The 20,696-nt window shown below is 40.4% G+C and overlaps 1 protein-coding gene across 4 annotated transcripts in view; it reads left to right on the forward strand.

Annotated features, from left to right (window-relative positions):
* The window catches only part of STAG1 (stromal antigen 1), a 379,263-nt gene that overhangs the window by 170,378 nt on the left and 188,189 nt on the right, over positions 1-20,696 (forward strand). For all 4 annotated transcript variants that reach the window (XM_038415259.2, XM_038415257.2, XM_043492802.1 and 1 more), the window contains 3 exons: positions 164-368; positions 5,568-5,719; positions 18,225-18,298. In XM_038415259.2, the coding sequence (XP_038271187.1) occupies positions 164-368; positions 5,568-5,719; positions 18,225-18,298 (431 nt within the window). The remainder of the gene's footprint in view (positions 1-163; positions 369-5,567; positions 5,720-18,224; positions 18,299-20,696) is intronic.

The raw sequence follows: 20,696 nt of genomic DNA on the forward strand, positions 1-20,696 counted from the left end.
TTGCTTCAGTAGTGCAGGATCCAGCCCTAAGAGAAAGGGAAATCCATACGCACAAGAGAAAATCGTGTGTTTTCCTTTTTGTAGAATACAAATTCTGTGTATAAAATAGGATTGAATGGTAAGCATTTGTAATATAGCGTATAAACGTTTTCTCTTTTTTCAGGACAGTGGTGATTACCCGCTTACCATGCCTGGGCCACAATGGAAAAAATTTCGATCAAACTTTTGTGAGTTCATTGGAGTGCTGATTCGACAGTGTCAGTATAGCATCATTTATGATGAATATATGATGGATACAGTGATCTCTCTTCTGACTGGTTTGTCGGATTCCCAGGTCCGAGCTTTCAGGCATACCAGTACTCTTGCTGGTAAGTAAGCACAAAGGGGGGAATTTTCCATATACTTATTGGCCTAAGTCTCTCCCCATTGAATTCAAAGGAAGTTTTACCATTGACTTCAATGGAAGCAGAATAAGACATACATGAAGTGCTTTTGGAAATTGCACTCAAATTCTAAATATCACATATTTTAATTGTACTAAAGTTCAGTTTTTGTAATTAAACACGTGTACATTAAACTATAATATAAAAAGTAGGAATTATTCAGCAGTATGTTTAAATATTAATAGACAATTGAGTTGTTTTCTGTTTTATATTTTTCAATGCAGTGGCTTATATTTATACAGTCTACTGTATAGCTTTCCAGTTCTCATGGCATCTTTGATGTTTTAAAACATCATTTTTGTATGAATGTATTGATTGAGAAAAATCCTTGACTGTCAGTTCAAAAACTGAAACGCTCTGCTTACCTACCAGCCATATACAGTACAGGCAGTAGTAGTGCAAACTGTTACTGATCGTTCCCCGCAATGTGCCACGAACCTGTCTTGAAAGCTCACTTTGTGTCTCTGAAGGTTGCCACTTACAGTGAAGGCAGCTTTCTGACATAGACTCTTGTCCACAAAGGACTGAGCTGAGATGAAGTCATTTCACACACACCATTGAGCAACATTCAGTTCTTCTTCGAGTGATGTTCCCTACTGTATTAAGAACATAAGAACGGCCATAGTGGGTCAGACCAAAGATCCATCTAGCCCAGTATCCTGTCTTCCAACAGCGGCCAATGCCAGATGCCTCAGAGGGAATGAACAGAACAAGTGATCCATCCCCTGTTGCTCACTCCCAGCTTCTGGCAAACAGAGGCTGGGACACCATCCCTGCCCATCCTGGACTATCCTCCATGAACTTACCTAGTTCTTTTTTGAACCCTGTTATAGTCTTAGCCTTCACAACATCCTCTGGCAAGGCGTTCCACAGGTTGACTGTGTGTTGTATGAAAAAATACTTCCTTTAAAACTGCTGCCTGTTAATTTCATTTGGTGCCCCCTAGTTCTTATGTTACAAGAAGGAGTAAATAACACTTCCTTATTTACTTTCTCCAAACCAGTCATGATTTTATAGACCTGTATCATATCCCCTCTTAATCGTCTCTTTTCCAAGCTGAAAAGTCCAGTCTTATTAATCGCTCCTCATATGGAAGCTATTCCATACCCCTAATAATTTTTGTTGCCCTTTTTCAAATCTTTTTCAATATATCTTTTTTGAGATGGGGCAACTATATCTGCATGCAGTATTCAAGATGTTGGCATACCATGGATTTATATAGAGGAAATATTGTATTTTCTGTCTTCTTATCTGTCCATTTCTTAATGATTCTCCACGTTCTGTTAGCTTTTTTTATTGCCACTGCACACTGAGTGGATGTTTTCAAAGAACTATCCACAATGACTGTAAGATCTTTTTCTTGAGGGGTAACAAGAAAATTTAATTTAATTTAATTTAAACCCACTCATTTTTTATGTTTAGTTGGGATTATGTTTTCCAGTATGCATTACTTCACATTTATCAACATTGAATTCATCTGCCATTTTGTTGCTCAGTCACCCAGTTTTGTGAGATTCCTTTGTAACTCTTCGCAATCTGCTTTGGACTTAATTAACATGAGTAGTTTTGTATCATCTGCAAATTTGCCACCTCACTGTTTACCCTTTTTTCCAGATAATTTATGAATATGTTGAACTGTACTGGTCCCAGTACAGACCCCTAGAGGACACCACTATTTACTTCTCTCCATCCTGAAAACTGACCATTTTTTTCCTATCTTTTAACCAGTTACTGTTCCATGAGAGGACCTTCCCTCTTATCCTATGACTGCTTACTTTGCTTAAGAGCCTTTGGTGAGGGACCTTGTCAAAGGCTTTCTGAAAATCTAAGTATACTATATCCACTGGTTCACTCTTGTCCACATGGTTGTTGACCCCCTCAAAAGACTCTAGTAGATTAGTGAGGCATGATTTCCCTTTACAAAAACCATGTTGACTCTTCCTCAATAAATCATGTTCATCTGTGTGTCTGATTCTGTTCTTTACTATAGTTTCAACCAGTTTGCAGTATTAAAGTTAGGCTTACTGGCTTGTAATTGCTGGGATCGCCTCTAGCGCCTTTTTAAAAAATTGGTGTCACATTAGCTATCCTCCAGTCATCTGGTACAGAAGCTCATTTAAATGATAGGTTACACATCACACTCAGTAGTTCTTCACTTTCACATTTGAGTACCTTCAGAACTCTTCAGTGAATACCATCTGGTCCTGGTGACTTATTAATGTTAAGTTTATCAATTTTGCTCCAAAACCACCTATAATGACACCTCAATCTAGGAAAGTTCCTCAGAATTCATTTAGTTTCTCCTCAATGGCCTTATCATCCTTGAGCGCTTCTTTAGTATCTTGATTGTCCAGTATCCCCATTGGTTGTTTAGCAGGCTTCCTGCTTCTGATGTACGTAAATTTTTTTTTTTTTGCTGTTACTTGTGGAATCCACTGAGAGTTATATACATGCACCATGCATCCAGAGCTGGAGGTTTTGAAAGTAGTAGCATCTGTTCGTCCATGCATGTGCCCTTGCTCCACCTCATAGTTTCATCCGAGGTGATAAAGGCCAGGGTGGACCGACCACCCCTCAGTTCCTTCTCACTGCCTCCCTTCCTCTCCCCCTTCCTCCCCCCGGGACTATGACCAGGATTCTGTGCTTCAAAAGCTGTGTTTCCTGCCTGTGCTCCTTCTCTATGATTGAAGAAGACCAGCGGTGCCTCTACTGCCTGGGCGAGGCACACATGGTAGCACTTTGCATTATCTGTAAGTCCCTCCTGCCCAGGATCAGGGAAGCCTGTGAGCTCTGCCTTTGCAGATATCTAATGGAGGAAGCAATGAGGCCCTGGGTGCACTAGGATCCAGGCCCAGGAAACCCCCCTGTACAGCAGCCACCACTGGCGGTGAGCACCCCTCTGAGCACCGCACATGCCTTGGAAATGGCGGTACTGAAGACTAAGAACAGGTCCCGACATGAGAGCAGAAGACAGTCTCATGGGCATAAGAGTAGATCCCCGCAGTGGACTGCTCCCAAGCACAGCGTTTCCTCCCCGAACTGATCCACGTTGGTTGAGACGTTGCTCACAGAACCAGATGGATTGGATTCCCCAGATGGAAGGTAAGGCCAGGCGCAAATAGGATCCGATGGTGATCTCACCACACAAACAACCAGAATGCTCACTGGTACACACACCACCCACTTTGCTGGTGCCCACATGCTTGCCATACAGGCTGGTCCACCAGACACCCGCCAGGCCCCTTCAGCATCTCCACTGGTGCTCCATGGACCCCTGGCCACTCAGAGACATTTTTGACAGCGGAGGAGTTAATCCTCCCATTCCTGCAATCTCTCCAGCTCTCAGTTCACCTGCAACATTCCTGCTCATAAGGATGAGCCCCTTCTGCTGCTGAAAGAGAAGCCCATCTCTGACTCATCACAGCACTCTGGTATGAACAGTCTTCCGAATCCGAGGAGTTCTCAGAGCTGGACCAGTCATTTTCCTTGATGTTGCACCAGAGTCTTGGATATATGACCCAGACTTTCCTCCCCTCTGGCATATGACACTACAAAAGGGGCCTGGTACTGTGTCCCATGGACCCCTCTTTTTGGCTGTACTGGGGACCCTGGGATCCCTACCACAGACACCATGTACTGTCTCAGGCTGCTAGCTCTACCGGTCCCGACTGGCGTATCCTCGTCACCAGATGAGGTGATCATCCCTTTCCTGCTCTCTCTGCTGGATCATCACTGACTATACAGGACTTGTTGCAGAGAGTAGAGGCAGACCTGGGAAACCCCATTGGAGGAGATTCAGGACCCACAACGTTGACTCCTGGACATCCTCCAACCCCACGGTGGCCATCCTGGAACTGGTGTGGGCCGTGTGGCACACACCAGCCACGTGTGCCCTACACTTATGTGGGTGAAGAGGAGATACTTTGTGCCAGCAAAGGGGGCAGATTTCTTATTCCCCAGCTCCCTTGTTGTCCAAGTGGCTGCAGAATGAGCAGGGCAGCAACTACAGAAGTCCACTCCTTCAGACAAAACAGCTAAGGGACTGGATCTGCTGGACAAGAAAGTCTATTCTTCTGCGGGCCTACAATTTCACATTGCCAATTTCCAGGTTCTTCTAGCCAAGTATGACTCTAACAACTACAATAGGCTAGCAGAGTTCAAGGACAAGATCCCTCTGGAACACCAGGAGCAATTCCAGGCACTGATAGACAAAGGGAGGTTGGTCCTCCAGGCAGAAGTACTTTGATGCGTGCGGGATTGAGTGGGCAAAAAAACAGACTGTGGTCATTTGCAGGAAAATGCAAACTCTTTTGTCAGTTTGTCATAAATAGAATTTCAGCAATGTAAAGCAAAAAAAATTTTTTTTTAAATAAAGGTTAATACTTACATTTAAGCGAGGGATAGAAAGAGATTTCATGTCTATTATAACAGGAATTAAAGTATTTTTTTACATGGTTTAAGCATGAGTTGTTTTATTCTTTCAGTGGTAAATATTATGTCTGATTTCTATTATATAATATATATATATTAACCGATGGTGTTGGGTTTTTTTTAGTATCATGGGGGAATCTCTCTTCCAGGATTTGCAAGATTTTAAGGTTTTTGTGGGTGGTAACAGGATAAAAATGCAAGAAAAAATGCAGGAGTGGGTATTTTGGGGTGGGATGGTAGCGGGATTAAAAAATAGTCCCGTGCAGGGCTTTACTTCAGCTCTCTTGAACAGAGTTGTTATTCATATTCATTCTCTGTAGTGTGTCAGGATCAACACAGACAATTTTCAATGGAGAAAGGAAAGTTATTTCCAGTAACTGGACTTCTCCGAGTATATTGATTCTGTAGAGCCACACTCACTTACTCACTTGCTCTCCTTCCCCAACTGGGAATTTTAATGTTACTATGAATATTTGGGAAGGAACAATGAAGGTTGTTTCTTATATACTCTCAGTTCTAATGTTTGGATCAGTGAGGGGGATGGGTGTGACCTTGATGGGAACTGTTTTCCAGATGGTTCTGTATCCATGTGTCAAGGGTTGCTCACGTCCCATGAGTGTGGATCTGCAGAGGCAATATACTTGAGCTTCAGTTACAGGTGAGTAATGTTCCTTTATCTTCCACTCTTTACAGCTATGAAGCTTATGACTGCTCTTGTGAATGTTGCCTTAAACCTGAGTATTCACCAGGATAATACACAGAGGCAGTATGAAGCTGAGAGAAACAAAATGATTGGTAAGAGAGCTAATGAAAGATTGGAGCTGCTGCTTCAAAAAAGGAAAGAGGTAAGTCAAAGATCCAAAGCTATTTTCCTAGTTATAGCATTTACTCTCCTGAAAACCTGTAAAAGAATATCTGATTCACAAGTTATTTCCTGAAAAAAGTAGCCTTTTATAGTATTTATAATATTGAAAATATGAGTGTTTTTTGTTCGTAGTGCAAGTTTTCAAATTAGTATATATTCAGCCTCTTGTCCACAAAGGGGAGCAAATCAATCAAGTACACCAAACAGATTTTGAAATTTAAATTATTCATGCTTTCTTCTGCTGTACTTGGGGAGAGAGTTTGGTTTTGTGGTTCAAGCACAATATTAGGAAGCAAGAGATGTGTTCTGTCAAAGAATTTCTCTGTGGCCTCGAGCATATTACTTAGGGCTACATCGTCAAGTGTTGGGTTTACACACACAGCTAAGATTGTAAGCAATAGCTCTTCTGCACATATAGAATGATGGCTATTTTCTAAGATTAATGTACGTGATGAGGAAGGCAGGAAATTAGTCCAGAATTGTGCATAGCATGCAGATTTTCGCTAAACATAGAAAAATAAGATTTTAAAGCGGATTCTGTGCTCCATCCAACTGTATTGTCCGCTTCTCCCTTCCCCCAGCACAACTGTAGCTCAGAGAGTGACATTACTACTTTTTGCAGCTGCTTTGAAAGAACACCAAACTAAGGGGATATTAAAGTCACTTGGTAAATGCCAGTCTGGTACTAGGTGAGAAAAAAACATTACAGGGATGACGTAATTATCCAATAATCAAGTATTAGATCCTAGGAAATTCAGAGTTAAGTTTGCACTTAAAAGAAATCAAAATATGGTAAGTACGGAAGTGCACAGATAAGTTACCCAAACAACTTTAACTGTACCCTGTAGTGATGCCATGCAAAAATTATATGATTATGATTAAGACACTTTAGTGTTTGTTGTCTTAGATTAGATAAAATTGATTTAAAAAAATTAGTTTTAAAATAATTTCCCCCTCATGATATCACTACAATGCAGAGTTAAGGTTGGTTGGGTGCCTTAACTGTGCATATATTTTGGATTTTTTGAAGTGTAATCTTTAAGCTGAATTTCATTCATTTATAATGCTTGGGTTCGGGATATATATAGCTTTCCTGTGATGTTTTTACCCCTCTTCATAGATTTGAAGATCATAAGGTTCTATTGTGATCATCTAGTCTGAGCTCCTGTATAACATGGGCTGTAGAAATTCTCCCAAATAATTCCTACAGCATATCTCAGAAAAATTGATTTAAAAATTGTCCATGATGGAGAATCACCACTAACATTGCAAAGTTCAGTTGTTAATTACTCTCACTATTAAAAATTTACTCTTTATTTCCTGTCTAATTTTGTCTAACTTCAACTTCCAGCCATTGGATGATGTTATACCTTCCTCTGGTAGACTGAAGAGCCCATTATTAAATATCTGTTCGCCATGTAGATCCTGTAATCAAGTCACCCATTAAACTTCTCTTTGTTAAGTTAAATAAATTGAGCTCCTTGCGTCTGTCGCTATAAAGAATTTGTTCAAATCCTTTAATCATTTTTGTGGCTCTTCTTTTGAATTGTGGGCACCAGAACTGGACACCATATTACAGCAATGATCACACCAGTGCCAAAATAGAGACAAAATAACGTGTCTTCTACTACTTGAGATTCCCCTGTTTATCCATCCAAGGATTACATTAGATTTTTTGGCCACAGCGTCTCACTGGGAGCTCTTACTCAGCTGATTATCCACCACAACCTCTATATCTTTTTCAGAGTCGCTGTATTCCATGATACAGTCCCCTATTGTGTAAGTGTATGTAGTTGATTATTTTTTCCAGTGTGCATAACATTTATAAGTGCAAAGTAGAATTTCATTTTGTGAGATCCCTCTGTAACTCTTCACAGTCAGCTTTGGACTTTACTATCTTAAATAATTATGTATCATCTGCAAACTTTTCTTTGCACTGTTCACTTCCTTTTTCCAGATCCTTTATGAATATTTTGAACCGCAAAGGTTCCATTACAGATCGTTGGGAAATCTGGCTATTTATATTTCTCCATTGAGAAAACTGATCATTTATTTCTACCCTATTTTTCCTATCTTTTAACCAGTGACTGATCCAAGAGAGGAACTTCCCTCTTATACCTTGACTACCTAGTTTTCTTAAGTGCCTATAGCTCTGTCAAAGGCTTTCTGAAAATCCAAGTACACTGGATCACCCTTATCCATATTTTTGTTGACACCCTCAATGACCTGTAATAGATTGGTGATGCATCTTTTCCCTATACAAAAGTGGTGTTGACTCTTCCCCAACAAATCGTGTTTGTCTGTGTGTCCGATAATTCTGTTTACTATAGTTTCTACCATTTTGCTTGGTACTGAAATTACATTCATCAGCCTATAATTGCCAGTATCCCCTTTGGAGCCCTTTAAACAAAATTAGTGTTATATTAGCTCCCTTCCTGGTGTCTGGTATGGAGGCTTGTTTCAGTGATAGGTTACATACTACAATTAATAGCTCTTCAGTTTTTATATTTGAGTTCCTTCAGAACTCGTAGGTGAATACCATCTGGTCCTGGTGACTTATTACTGTTTAATTTATCAATTTGTTCTAAAATCTCTTCTACTGACACATCAATATGGCACTGTACTTCCGATTTGTTACCCAAAAAGAAGCTGTTTCTGCTTCTCTCTCCCTCTTTATCTTCTTGTCAGCTTGTCAGTTCTCACCGATGTCCTGGACTATTCATTTAACCCCTCTATCCTTTTCTAAATCCAGGGTCCTCTAATATTTAGTATCCTCCTTTTTGGTCCTAGGCTTTAGCCTTGGGAAGCATAAGCTGTTCTTAATCTGACTGGAGCCAAGTAGGGTGTATTTCCCTGTAAACAGATTCCAAGGACTCTTTTATCTGTGTCATAATTTTATATTTCCTTCTTAGTTCCTTTAATACAGTGGCTCTCAACCGTTCCAGACTACTGTACCCCTTTCAGGAATCTGGTTTGTCTTGCATACGCTCAAGTTTCACCTCACTTAAAAACTACTTGCTTACAAAATCAGACATAAAAATACAAAAGTGTCATAGCGCACTGTTACTGAAAAATTGCTTACTTTCTCATATTTATTATATAATTATAAAATAAATCAATTGGAATATAAATATTATACTTTCATTTTAGTATATAGTATATAGAGCAGTATAAAGTCAGTATGAAATTTTAGTTTGTACTGACTTCTCTAGTTCTTTTTAATGTAGCCTGTTGTAAGACTAGGCAAATCTCTAGATGAGTTAATGTACTCCCTGGAAGACCTTCGCATAACCCCAGGGGTATGTGTGCTCCTGGTTGAGAACCACTGCTTTAACAACCCCTTTTAATCTAATTCCATATCAAACAATCCATGTTAAACAATTACATAGAAGGGCACACTGTACTTACAAATAATACAGATATTTCCCCTTTAATCAGACTGTTATTTAGATCATTCTGGGCAAAGAAAAGACTGACACAGATGTTAAATTTCTCAAAAGAACTATTTTAAATTAAATGTAATTCATAAATTCATTAATGGATTTACTTGTAAATTCAGAGAAAATTTATTCTGGACTCAAGTTATAGGGAAACTCAAGTTAGCCTTAACTATGGAACTGCAACTCCTACCTCCATAATAGGTATACAAGAAACAGGTAACATTTTACCACTTCTGCAGGAATGCATAACAAACCTGTCAAATACATGATGGCCACGTGAGATGCATGACACTTGGCAGGCCTATGAGGTACTAATGTTCATTGGTGAAGAGAATAGGGATCTGTATCGGGTTTGTATGGACCACAAACCCAACTATCTGTGTTTCTAATAGTTACTATTACCATTACTATTACCTATCTCTTCGTAATAACTGGGATCCCCACCCACACAAGAGGATACTGTGACATCATCTGGATTGAGGGTCCCAACTATGGGATCGTTTCCCTCTGCTCCAGCTTGGTCATTTTTCCTTGAGACTTTCCTCCTCCTCAACAGCACAGAGGCAGTCAAAGTGAGGGTGAGATTGCTCTGCTGTGGCCCTGAAAGTTTCCTCTATATATACCTCTCCAGTTCAGCCACTCAGGTCTCAAGAGTCTGTACTTGGTCTCTGAGGAGAATAAGCCAGGGACACAAAAGGCAATAAGAAGAGGCTCTTTAAATGCATTAGGAGCAAAAGAAAGACAAAGGAAAGTATAGGTCCTCTACTTAGCAGGGAAGGAAAGCTAATAATTGATATCATCAAGAAAGTCAAAGTGTTTAATGCCTATCTTGTTTCGGTCTTCACTAAAGAGGCTAATGGTGACTAGATACTCAACACAATTAATATTAACAACAAGGGGGAAAATAGGGAAAGAACAGGGTAAAGAATATTTAGATAAGTTAAGTGTATTCAAGTTGGTAGGGCCTGATGACATTCATCCTAGGGTACTTAAGAAACTAGCTAAAGCAATCTTAGAACTATTAGTAATTATCTTTGAGAACTCCTGGAGGATGGGTGAGGTCTCAGAAGAATGGAGATGGGCAAGCATAGTAACTTTCTTTAAAAAGGAGAACAAAGAGGACTGAGGAATAAGAGATCAGTCAGCCTAACTTTGATATCTGGAAAGATACTGGAACAAACTATTAATCAGTTTGTAAGCACCTAGAGAATAATAGGGTTATAAGGAATAGCCAGCATGATTTGTCAAGAACAAATCATGTCAAACTAACCTAATTTCTTTCTTTGACAGGGTTACTGAGGGGCAATAGATGTGATGTATCTTGATTTTATTTCAGAGTAGCAGACGTGTTAGTCTGTATCCACAAAAAGAAAAGGAGTACTTGTCACACCTTAGAGACTAAAAAATGTATTTGAGCTCAGATAAATTTGTTAGTCTCTAAGGTGCCACAAATACTCCTTTTATCTGGATTTTAGTAATGCTTTGGACACAATCCCACATGACATCCTCATAAGCAAACTAGGGAAATTTGGTCTAGATGAAATTGCTATTAGGTAGGTACAAAATTGATTGAAATACTGTGCTCAAAGAGTACGTATCGGTGGTTCACTGTCAGACTGGGTGGGCATATCTAGTGGAGTCCCACAGGGGTCAGTCCTTGGTCCAGTACTTTGGAATACAGGATTAGTATTCAAACTAATCTTGACAAATTGGAGAATTGGTATGAATTTAGCAAGATGAAATACAGTAGAGACAAAAGCAAAATGCTACATTTAGGAAGAAAAAAATTAAATGCACAAGTACAAAATTGGAAATAACTCTTTAGGTAGCAGTACTGCTGAAAAGGATCTGGGTTTCCATTGGATCATAAATTGAATATGAGTGAACATTGTGATGTAACTGCAGAACAGGAGCGTTGCATGTAAGATATGGGAGTAATTGTCCTGCTCTACTTTGTACTGGTGAGGCCTCAGCTAGAGTACTGTGCCCAGTAAGGATAGATGTGGATGAAATGGAGGGAATCCAGAAGACAGCAACAAAAATAAAATTTAGAAAACCTGACCTATGAGGAAAGATTAAAAAAACTGGTTATGTTTAATCCTCAGAAAAGAAGATGAGGGGAGGGAGGAGCCAGTCTTCAAATGTATTAAGTTCTGTTAGAAAGAGAACAGTGATCAGTTATTCTCCATGTCACTGAAAGTAGGGCAAAAACTAATAGGTTTGCTCCGCAGCAAGGGCGATTTATGTTAGCTATTAGGAAAAATCTTTCTAACTCAAAGGAAGTTAAGCACTGGAATAGGCTCCCAAGGCAGGACATTTAAAAAAAACAGGTTGGACAAATACCTGTCAGGGATGTTCTAGGTCAGGGGTTCTTAACCTTCATTGCACCGTGACCCCCTTCCAACAACAAATTTACTTCATGACCCCGGGGGAGGGCCAGAGCCCGAGCCCCGACTGCCTTGGGTGGCGGGAGTGGTGCTACAGCCTGAGCCCTGGGTCAGGAGAGCGGGAGCCACAGCCCAAGCCCTACTGCCCTGGATGGAGGTGGAGCTTAGGCTTCGGCTTCAGCTCTGTGTCCCAGCGAAGTCTAATAGTGGCTGTGGTGACCCCATTAAAATGGGGTCGCGATCCACTTTGGGGTCCCGACCCACAGTTTGAGAACCGCTGGTCTAGGTTTATTTGGTGCTGCCACAGCACAGGGGTTTGGAATTAATTCCAACCCTACATTTCTGTGATTCTATGAATTGGCATGTCACACCTTTTAAAGCTTTTTGGGCTGTCTACTGCATCAGGAAGACAACACTGCACTGATTTGCACTTGATCCATATTCGTAAGGTTTTCTTTGCAACCAAAAGGACTGGAAACCTTATCCAACATTTTTAAGCCTGGGTGCCTAAAATTAAGCTCTTCAGTCTATATTTAGGAACCTAAATAAAAGTGTCCTGATATCAAAAGACACCCAGCATCTTCAGCCCAAATTGACTTCAGAGGTGCTCAGCACCTCTGAAAACTGGGCCACTTTAATTTGGGTCTAACTTTAGGCAACCAGGTTTTTAAACATATGAATATATAGATTCTGGATTACATTTGTGCAACTTCGGGTAGATTCTGCATCAAATTCCATGGACTTGAAAACTTAGAATCCACAAGGCTCTGAAAATATCTCTGCTGAATAGCCCCCTTCTCTGTTGATGCATCTGCACCAATGAGATGGTCGTGAGCTCCTGTTACTTACTGCTGTGTTTTGTCCCTGCCAGGATTGTTGGCTTCTCTCTCTTGCTCCTCTACTTGCTCCCTTGTGATCTGCTAGCCAGAATCTTCAAAGGAGGTGTTTAGTGAACAGGCACGAGGTGGCTAAAGGGACAGCCAGTGATCATATGAATGTCTGTTCACAAGGACATTGTGCTTTAAAGATTCCTGAGAGGAGCCAGAGGTAGTAGGGCACACCAGCATGCCCAAATGAATGACAGATATTCAAAACATGGGTGCCAGTTTGGCAGGCTACTTAGGGATATGTTGCTATGCCCATACCTACCAGTATAGCATGTGCTGATAGATCATTAGGATGCAGATTCACCTGCACATAGAAAATCACCCGCTACAGAGTTGGACATGCTACCAACAAGCCTGACAGAGTTGCCTTATCTGTTTTGGTGATGGTGATGGTCCCAAAAGATAGCAAAAAGAAGGTTCAGTTCCTCACTGAGAAATGTTGGGGCAGGAACCAAGGCTTCTAGAGATTTGCTCTGTAAGATGAATACTGATCAGAAAAAAAATAACTGACAGCATCAGTGCTATGGATAGGCCCTGGAGGATTATGAGGAGATCAGGGATGACAGAGGGACTTGCATGTACATTCCATATGACCATAAAGAGTTGTGAATGGTGAAGGGCCATCTAGCTAAGTTGAGGGAGAACAGCAGATAACTCAGTAGGTGGTCTAGGCCATCATAACAAAGTCATGCAGGAGATTGCTGGTGAGGACACATTAGCAGTGAGCTGCTAGTGACAAGATTAGCAGAAATAAACAGGTATTTTTTAATGCATCACTGACTGGTTTTGTGACCAAAACAAAAAGATTAGAGGCTTCTTTGATGTCCCAGTGTCTGTGTTTGCCAGTTAATTTCTTATTGCCCAAGTGATCTTTATTGCTCCTTTGGTTTTCATGTGTTGGCAGCTTCTGCCAGTCCACAACTTGCTATCTTACTAGATCCTTTAGCTAGCTGAGGCGTCTGATGGATGGAGATTCTTACCTGGCCAACACTCCGTCTGGGGGAATTACCTGGGGGTGGAGACTGATCTGGTAATTTATAAGTAAATTCTGTATTTCCTCCTGGATATGAGAGAGAAACACCCAGAACTGGGCCAAGAGAGATGGCAGGCACAAGGGAGATGCTTTCTTTTACTCATGCCAGTGTCATGGCTGATGGTGCAGAAGCCCTGACAATGGAAAATAATCTACAAATCTCAAATTTTATCAACGGTTGGCTCAGAACATAGTCTCTCATCAGCCCTTAACCATGTTGAGATGGCAGAGACCAACATGTGGACTCACGGGGACATCCCACCTCAGGCTATCCCACCTCAGTGACTCAGCATCAACAGCACTAGTTGTGAAAGGGGCCAGTGCCCTGCTGTGCTTCCATTTGCTACTGCTGCTCAACACAGTGGCCAGCTATTGTGGGTCCATTTTCAGCTAATCTCAGAACCACTGTGGAAAACACTAAGGAAAAAGAGGAGTGAACCCTCCACTCTGTCCCGTGACCTACCCCCATTGAATCTGGTACATTGCAGCTCATTTTCCCATTTGAACTGAATGTCTGTGTATTGCTTTGTGCTCTTTTTCTGTACTCACAAGAACAGCCATACTCTCTAGCTCTGTATCCTGTCTTCCAACAGTGGCCAATGCCAGGTGCCCCAGAGGGAATGAACAGAACAGGTAATCATTAAGTGATCCATCCCCTGTCACCATTCCCATCTTCTGGCAAACAGAGGCTAGGGACACCATCTCTGCACATCCTGGTTAGTAGCTATTGATGGACCTATCTTCCATGAACTTATCTAGTTCTTTTTTGAACCCTGTTATAGTCTTAGCCTTCACAACATCTTCTAGCAAGGAGTTCCACAGGTTGACTGAGCGTTATGCGAAAAAATACTTTTTTTGTTTTGTTTTAAACCTGCTGCCTGTTAATTTCATTTGGTGCCCCTAGTTCTTACGTTATGAGAAGGAGTAAATAACACTTCCTTATATACTTTCTCCAAACCAGTCATGATTTTATAGACCTCTGTCATATCCCCCCTTAGTTGTCTCTTTTCCAAACTGAAAAGTCCCAGTCTTATTAATCTTTCCTCATATGGAAGCCATTCCATACCCCTAATAATTTTTGTTGCCCTTTTCTGAACCTTTTCCAATTCCAGCATATCTTTTTTGAGATGGGACAACCACATCTGCACACAGTATTCAAAATGTGGGCATACCATGGATTTATATAAAGGAAATATTATATTTTCTGTTGTCTTATCTATCCCTTTCTTAATGATTCCCAATGTTCTGTTAGCTTTTTTGATTGCTGCAGCACATTGAGTGGATGTTTTCAAAGAACTATCCACAATGACTGTAAGATCTTTTTCTTGAGGGGTAACAGCAAATTTAGACCCCATCATTTTATATGTTTAGTTGGGATTATGTTTTCCAATATGCATTACTTTGCATTTATCAACATTGAATTTCATCTGCCATTTTATTGCTCAGTCACCCAGTTTTGTGAGATTCCTTTGTAACTCTTCGCAATCTGCTTTGGACTTAACTATCATGAGTAGTCTTGTATCATCTGCAAATTTTGCCACTTTTGTTTACCCCTTTTTCCAGATAATTTATGAATATGTTGAACTGTTCTGGTCCCAGTACAGACCCCTAGGGGACACCACTATTTACCTCTCTCCATTCTGAGAACTGACCATTTATTCCTACTGTATGTTACTGCCTCCCCCATATTATTTTTAAACTTCACTCTTGCATCCTTAACTTTTCTTTGATATTGTCATGGGGTCCACTTACCGTTGATGGTTTCTCCTCCTGGGGATTAGCTCTGTCAGGTGCCGCCTTCCTCTGGTGGTGTCCCTACCTGTTGTCCTTTCTCATTCCCAGGCCCATCTCCCTCTGGGAACCACAGCCTCCTCTTCATGACTGAGCATTCCTTCCAGGTCACTATGTAGTTCCCCCTTGCGTGCCCCACAAAGTATTTCCAAAATAAAATTTCCCAGCCAGTCCACTGTCCTTTGCCTGGTCTATGCCAAGTGCTCAGGGGCTGTTAAGGGAACCAGGTCCTGCTTTCTACTCTGGCTTCCAGCTTAGGGGCCCTCCAGTCAGCAGCTAAGGCCTGCATTGTCTTACCTTTCTGCTTTCCCCCTGAGCCTTTTCTACCTTCCTGGTTCTCCCCTGGTTTGCCAGCCTCCCAGTTCCCTTCTCCAAGGGAGTTACTGCAGCCTACTTGCTACAGCCCCCTTCTGCTTTCAGGGCTTTATACTGTTCCTGTCTAGATAAGCCTCCCTATTTAATCAATTCCCTGTGCCCTGGCTCCTCCTTCAGGTGCAGCCTGGGCAGTTAGGTAGGCCCAATAATCCCTTCCAATCTTGTGTGGGGTGAACACCCCATCACAAATACTTACCTCATTTCTGCGTAATTTAACAGTTCATTTCAGAATTCCTCCTTGGGTTCCAATTCTTCCTCAGAGTGGACAGGACTCTGTGCTCATCTTTATCCTCATCTTCCTTCTCTTCTTCTGCCTCATCTAGGATGACTCCAGCCATATGTTTCTGTTCATGTGGCTGACTGTCTGGGTCTTGTGCCTCAGCTGCTGCTTCTTTTGTATAGGATATGAGGTCAGCAAAGGCAGTGGTGATTGAAAACTAGCTCAGCCTATGCCTTTGTGGCTTCATGTGCTTAATCCTCTAATTTGTGTATCTAAATTGGCTTGAGTTCAAAAATACTGTGCCTATCCTTGAAGCCATGCCCACAATCCTGTCCTTTTGTGTATACTCATCCTTTTGTACAGGGGCTGTATGTGCCCAACTGTCCCTTTTGCACTTATCCCTTGCTTGCACAGTGGAATAAATGTGCCAATGGGGATTTGTGTGTGCATTTTTTTTTTGAAAATTTAGCCCTTAACTCCTGTGTACCTCAGTTTTTCCATGTGTAAGGTGGTGTATAATGATTTCTCTCCTCTCAGGGAAGTAGGGCTGCCAACCCTCTAGGATTGTCCTGGAGCCTCCAGGAATTAAATATTAATCTTTAATTAAAGATTATGTCATGTGATGAAACCTCTGGGAATACGTCCAACCAAAATTGACAACCCTAAAGTGTGAGGCTTAACTATTCACTATTTTACAAATTGCATTGAGATCTTCACATGGAAGGTAGTATAGAAATGCTAAGAATTATAAATGAAATCACTTGTTGAAATTATCTGGTCTGTGCTATGCAGGAGGTGAGACTAAATTATCATAATGTTCCCTTCTGGCCTTCGCATGTTGAATCTATAAAAAATATTAATTATTATATATATATATCTGTGCAATCTGTACTGGCAATCCTATTTTGTGGCTTTGTACTGAAGATGTGAAATATTTTAATTCCTGCACTTTGTAGTGTTATGCTTTGATATTAAGAATGCTGTGAATGATAAAAAGGAAGAGTTAATGACCTCCTTGATGGATCAGTTATGATTTTATGTGGTAAAGGCAGTTATGCCTTGAAAAAGGATTATGTAAAATGGGCACCTTCTTTCTCAACAGATCTGTTCTTTTTGTGTAATCTGGGTCATATTTACTTAATTTAGTGACAAAAGTAAGATTTTACTATTTTTTCTTGTTAGGCCTGGTCTACATACAATTTTTGTATTGGTATAATTCTATCAATTGAGAGATACTTTTTAGTCATGATTATACAGGAGCAATCCAGAGTGGATGCAGTTATACTGGTATAAATGTGCTTATACAAATGTAGCTTATTCCCCTTTCCAAATGGGAATAAGATGTAGTGACATAAACATATTTATAGTATTATAACTGTGTTGACATTTGAGAGACGGGGAGGTATACCACTTTATCTATAGTTTTGTATGTAGAGAAGCCCTAAGTCATGCAAAGCCAACACAGTAAAACTGAGTGAACTGGATTTTATTCACTTTTGCACATGATCAGTAGAATTACTTACTAATTTCCAGTTAGTTACACCTGTAAATCCCAATTTGGAAACACCAGAGTTATACAGGTGTAATTGGAAGACATAATTTGTCAGTAGATTTAATAGTAGTAGTGGTGACATGCAAGATATCAATAATTCATTTGAACTCTTCCCTGGGACGAGTTTTCAGAACAGGAACTCAGAAAAGCAATTCTTTTACTTGTAAAATCAGCATATTTGATGCAGAAATCAGTGAGGGAGAATAAACATGAATCCCCATTATACCATTTTTTAGAGAGTCTGTTTTTACGGTAGATCTTCACTTTAGGTATAGAAAGTGTCCCTATTCAGTAAAGCAATTAAGCATATACCTAACATTAAGCATATGCATTGAAGTCAGTGGGAGTTAATCACATACTTAAAGCCAAGCAGATGCTTTAATGCTTTCCTGAATTGGGGCCACAAGTTTGAAAAATTTATTCTTTTAAATTCATAATTAGGCCTTAAAAAGAAAAGGAGTACTTGTGGCACCTTAGAGACTAACAAATTTATTAGAGCATAAGCTTTCGTGAGCTACAGCTCACTTCATCGGATGCATTTGGTGGGGATCACACTTAGTCAAAGGGTTGCTTCTCAGTCTAAATCATTAATGTTTGTAAAATGTGTTCTATGAAGGCACTATATATGTTTAAAATGTTTTTATTTATACCTACTGGGAAGAAGAGAAATGCAAATTATAATACCTCTGAATGTAGCATACTTCTCAAATCAAGTAGTATAATGTTTCAGGATGCTAATACTATAAATTATCAGGATGCCAGTCTGAAATATTAGTGATCTTTTATTTCTTTTTTTGCAGCTGCAAGAAAACCAAGATGAAATTGAAAATATGATGAACTCTATTTTTAAGGGCATTTTTGTTCATAGATACCGGTAAGAGAATGAGCATTGTAGAAGGCCTTATTTGCTGAATTCAATAAAAATTTATGTTGATTTTCTTGTGGTGTAACGTTCTAGGTCCCACTGAAACAAAACTAAAACCATTATAATCTTTGAAGTTAAGGAAGAGAATTTAGGTGTCTCCCTTTTTACCCAAATAAATAAGATACCCAGACAACCTTAATTTGGTCCTAAGTAACATCATAGGGGAGAAAAAAATGAAAAAAGTGAATCGACTGTTAAAAAGCTGTTTCAGCTGAGGTAGGACCACAAAGGCTGAAATGCCGTAATAATAATAATAAGCATATGGTTATTTCATGTTGTACAGAGCAAAAAAAGTTAATTGGGTGCCTTCACTGTCTATTTAAATGCCTTAACATTTTGGATGTCTTTTAAGTTTAATCTTAACTCTAAATTTCCTGGATTTATAATTCTTCTTTTAGCTACAATTACAAACATTATTGTAGTGATTTTTGTCCTTAAATTACTGATGTGTACTCTCCATCTTATTTCCAATTAAACAATGTTTTTACTTGGGAGTTTGGGGGCGGGTGGGCTTTAAATAGGTGTTAGAGCCAGATAAACCAGCAGGTTCTGGCAGCTTTGTGCTAATTTGGAGCAGTGCAAATCAATTAATTTACAATGGCCAGTTAAAATGAATTTATGGCTGCTTCATATCACAGATAGTGCAAAGCAGCTGGAGCATACTGGTGAATTTGTTCATTATTTTACAACTGATTGCTTGGCTTATTTATGTAAGATAATATTTTAACATTGTAATTAATTGTTTAAAAACATGTAAACTTGCCAAGTAAGCTTCCAGGATATGAAACTGTGGAATTCAACTGTTTTAGTCATAAGAAACATATGATGTTCAACTTTAAAATTTTGCGAAAAGAAAAGGAGTACTTGTGGCACCTTAGAGACTAACAAATTTATTTGAGCAGAAGCTTTTGTGAGCTACAGCTCACTTCATCAGATGCATTTTGGTCATCTATGAAAGCCTTGAGACAGACTGGGCAAAAAGAGAACAGTGGGTGGGTAACAGTGGGGCTGTCTGGGGGTTGTGAACAGAAATATGTGGGGATGATAGGAAGCTGGTTGGAGATGACAAGGGGAAGGGGAATCTGAGATTTCTGCATGGGTAAGGTGGACAGAGGAATTTAGTGGTAATGTTAGAGTAGAGGAAGAAGACCAGACATGTGCATGGGTCTTATGGAGGCCTGTTATGTGCAGAGAGGCCTGGGTTAGGAAGAGCAATGCTGTAAACTAGGCAGGTGTTGGAGATGGGCTCTCAGGCCTTTGATGCCAAGGCATGGTGCTTGAAAGGCTGCTCATGGCAATGTTGCCTCAGCTTGACTGTGGTAAGCTAAGGCAGGAACGTAGGGGGAGCCTTTAAAAGACAGAGGCACTGCGACTCCGGGTCTGGGATCCCCCCACCTCTTTGAATAGCACTGATTTCCCTAATACAGCCCTCTTCTCTACAAACAACCCTTTTGCCCCTAGGCTTTATGCACAACCTTGCTTCCTTTTGCCCCACACATCCACATTCTGTCCCTGGCTCCCACATAGCCTCATTTACTATCTGCTTGGTTCTTTCAACACTAGAAAGCAGCACTATGAAAAACAGGAGAGTTGCCAAGTGCTTGGAGGACAAGGATGTGTGAATGAAGATGTGAAGGGGCACAAGGAAAAGGTCAGCAGGTCTCTGATATGTTACGAAGTAGAGAAGAGGATGTCCAAGGTCATGGGTTAAGTAGGGATATGAGCATGATATTGCATTCAAAGGATTTGAGGTTGTGTTTTTTTTGTTTTGTTTTGTTTTTGCATTTGTGTTGTGATGGAAATAGGGTGGCTATCCTGCTTCCATGCTTACCTCTCAGGGTCTGGGACTGTGATTTGTCAAGTAGTCTACAGTGAAAGAGATGAGCTGGCACTGGGTCTGTGGCATTATGTAGCCAGGTTTGATGGTGCAGACTAGAACGTGGATCTCTTATTGGTAACCAGATTATGAACGACAGAATTCCTCTGCCCACTGACATTGAACTGTATAAACTGAAGCTCTTGGGCTTGATTGTGCTCTGACACCTCATTGTAAAGACATTAGAAGTGGGCATAACCCTAACCCTAAAACTGGTCTGAGAGCAGAATCAGACTGTTGGTATGTGCCTTTGCATTAGCTCTAAATGAGAACTCCAGATCCATCTAAGTAGGAACGCAAGCTGATGTGTAATGGATTTATTAAGTGTTGGTCTACTGCTGAACCAGATGCCTTGGATGAGAGAGGTTTGCTTGACACTCCCTAGCATTATGTTGGAGTCATGATGCAGGAGGAATCAGAGGTTGCAAATCATCTTCTTTTAGTGCAGAAAGGGGTCACAGAGGTATTTTA

The sequence above is a fragment of the Dermochelys coriacea genome, chromosome 9 (assembly GCF_009764565.3).
Source record: "Dermochelys coriacea isolate rDerCor1 chromosome 9, rDerCor1.pri.v4, whole genome shotgun sequence".
NCBI lineage: Eukaryota > Metazoa > Chordata > Testudines > Dermochelyidae > Dermochelys > Dermochelys coriacea.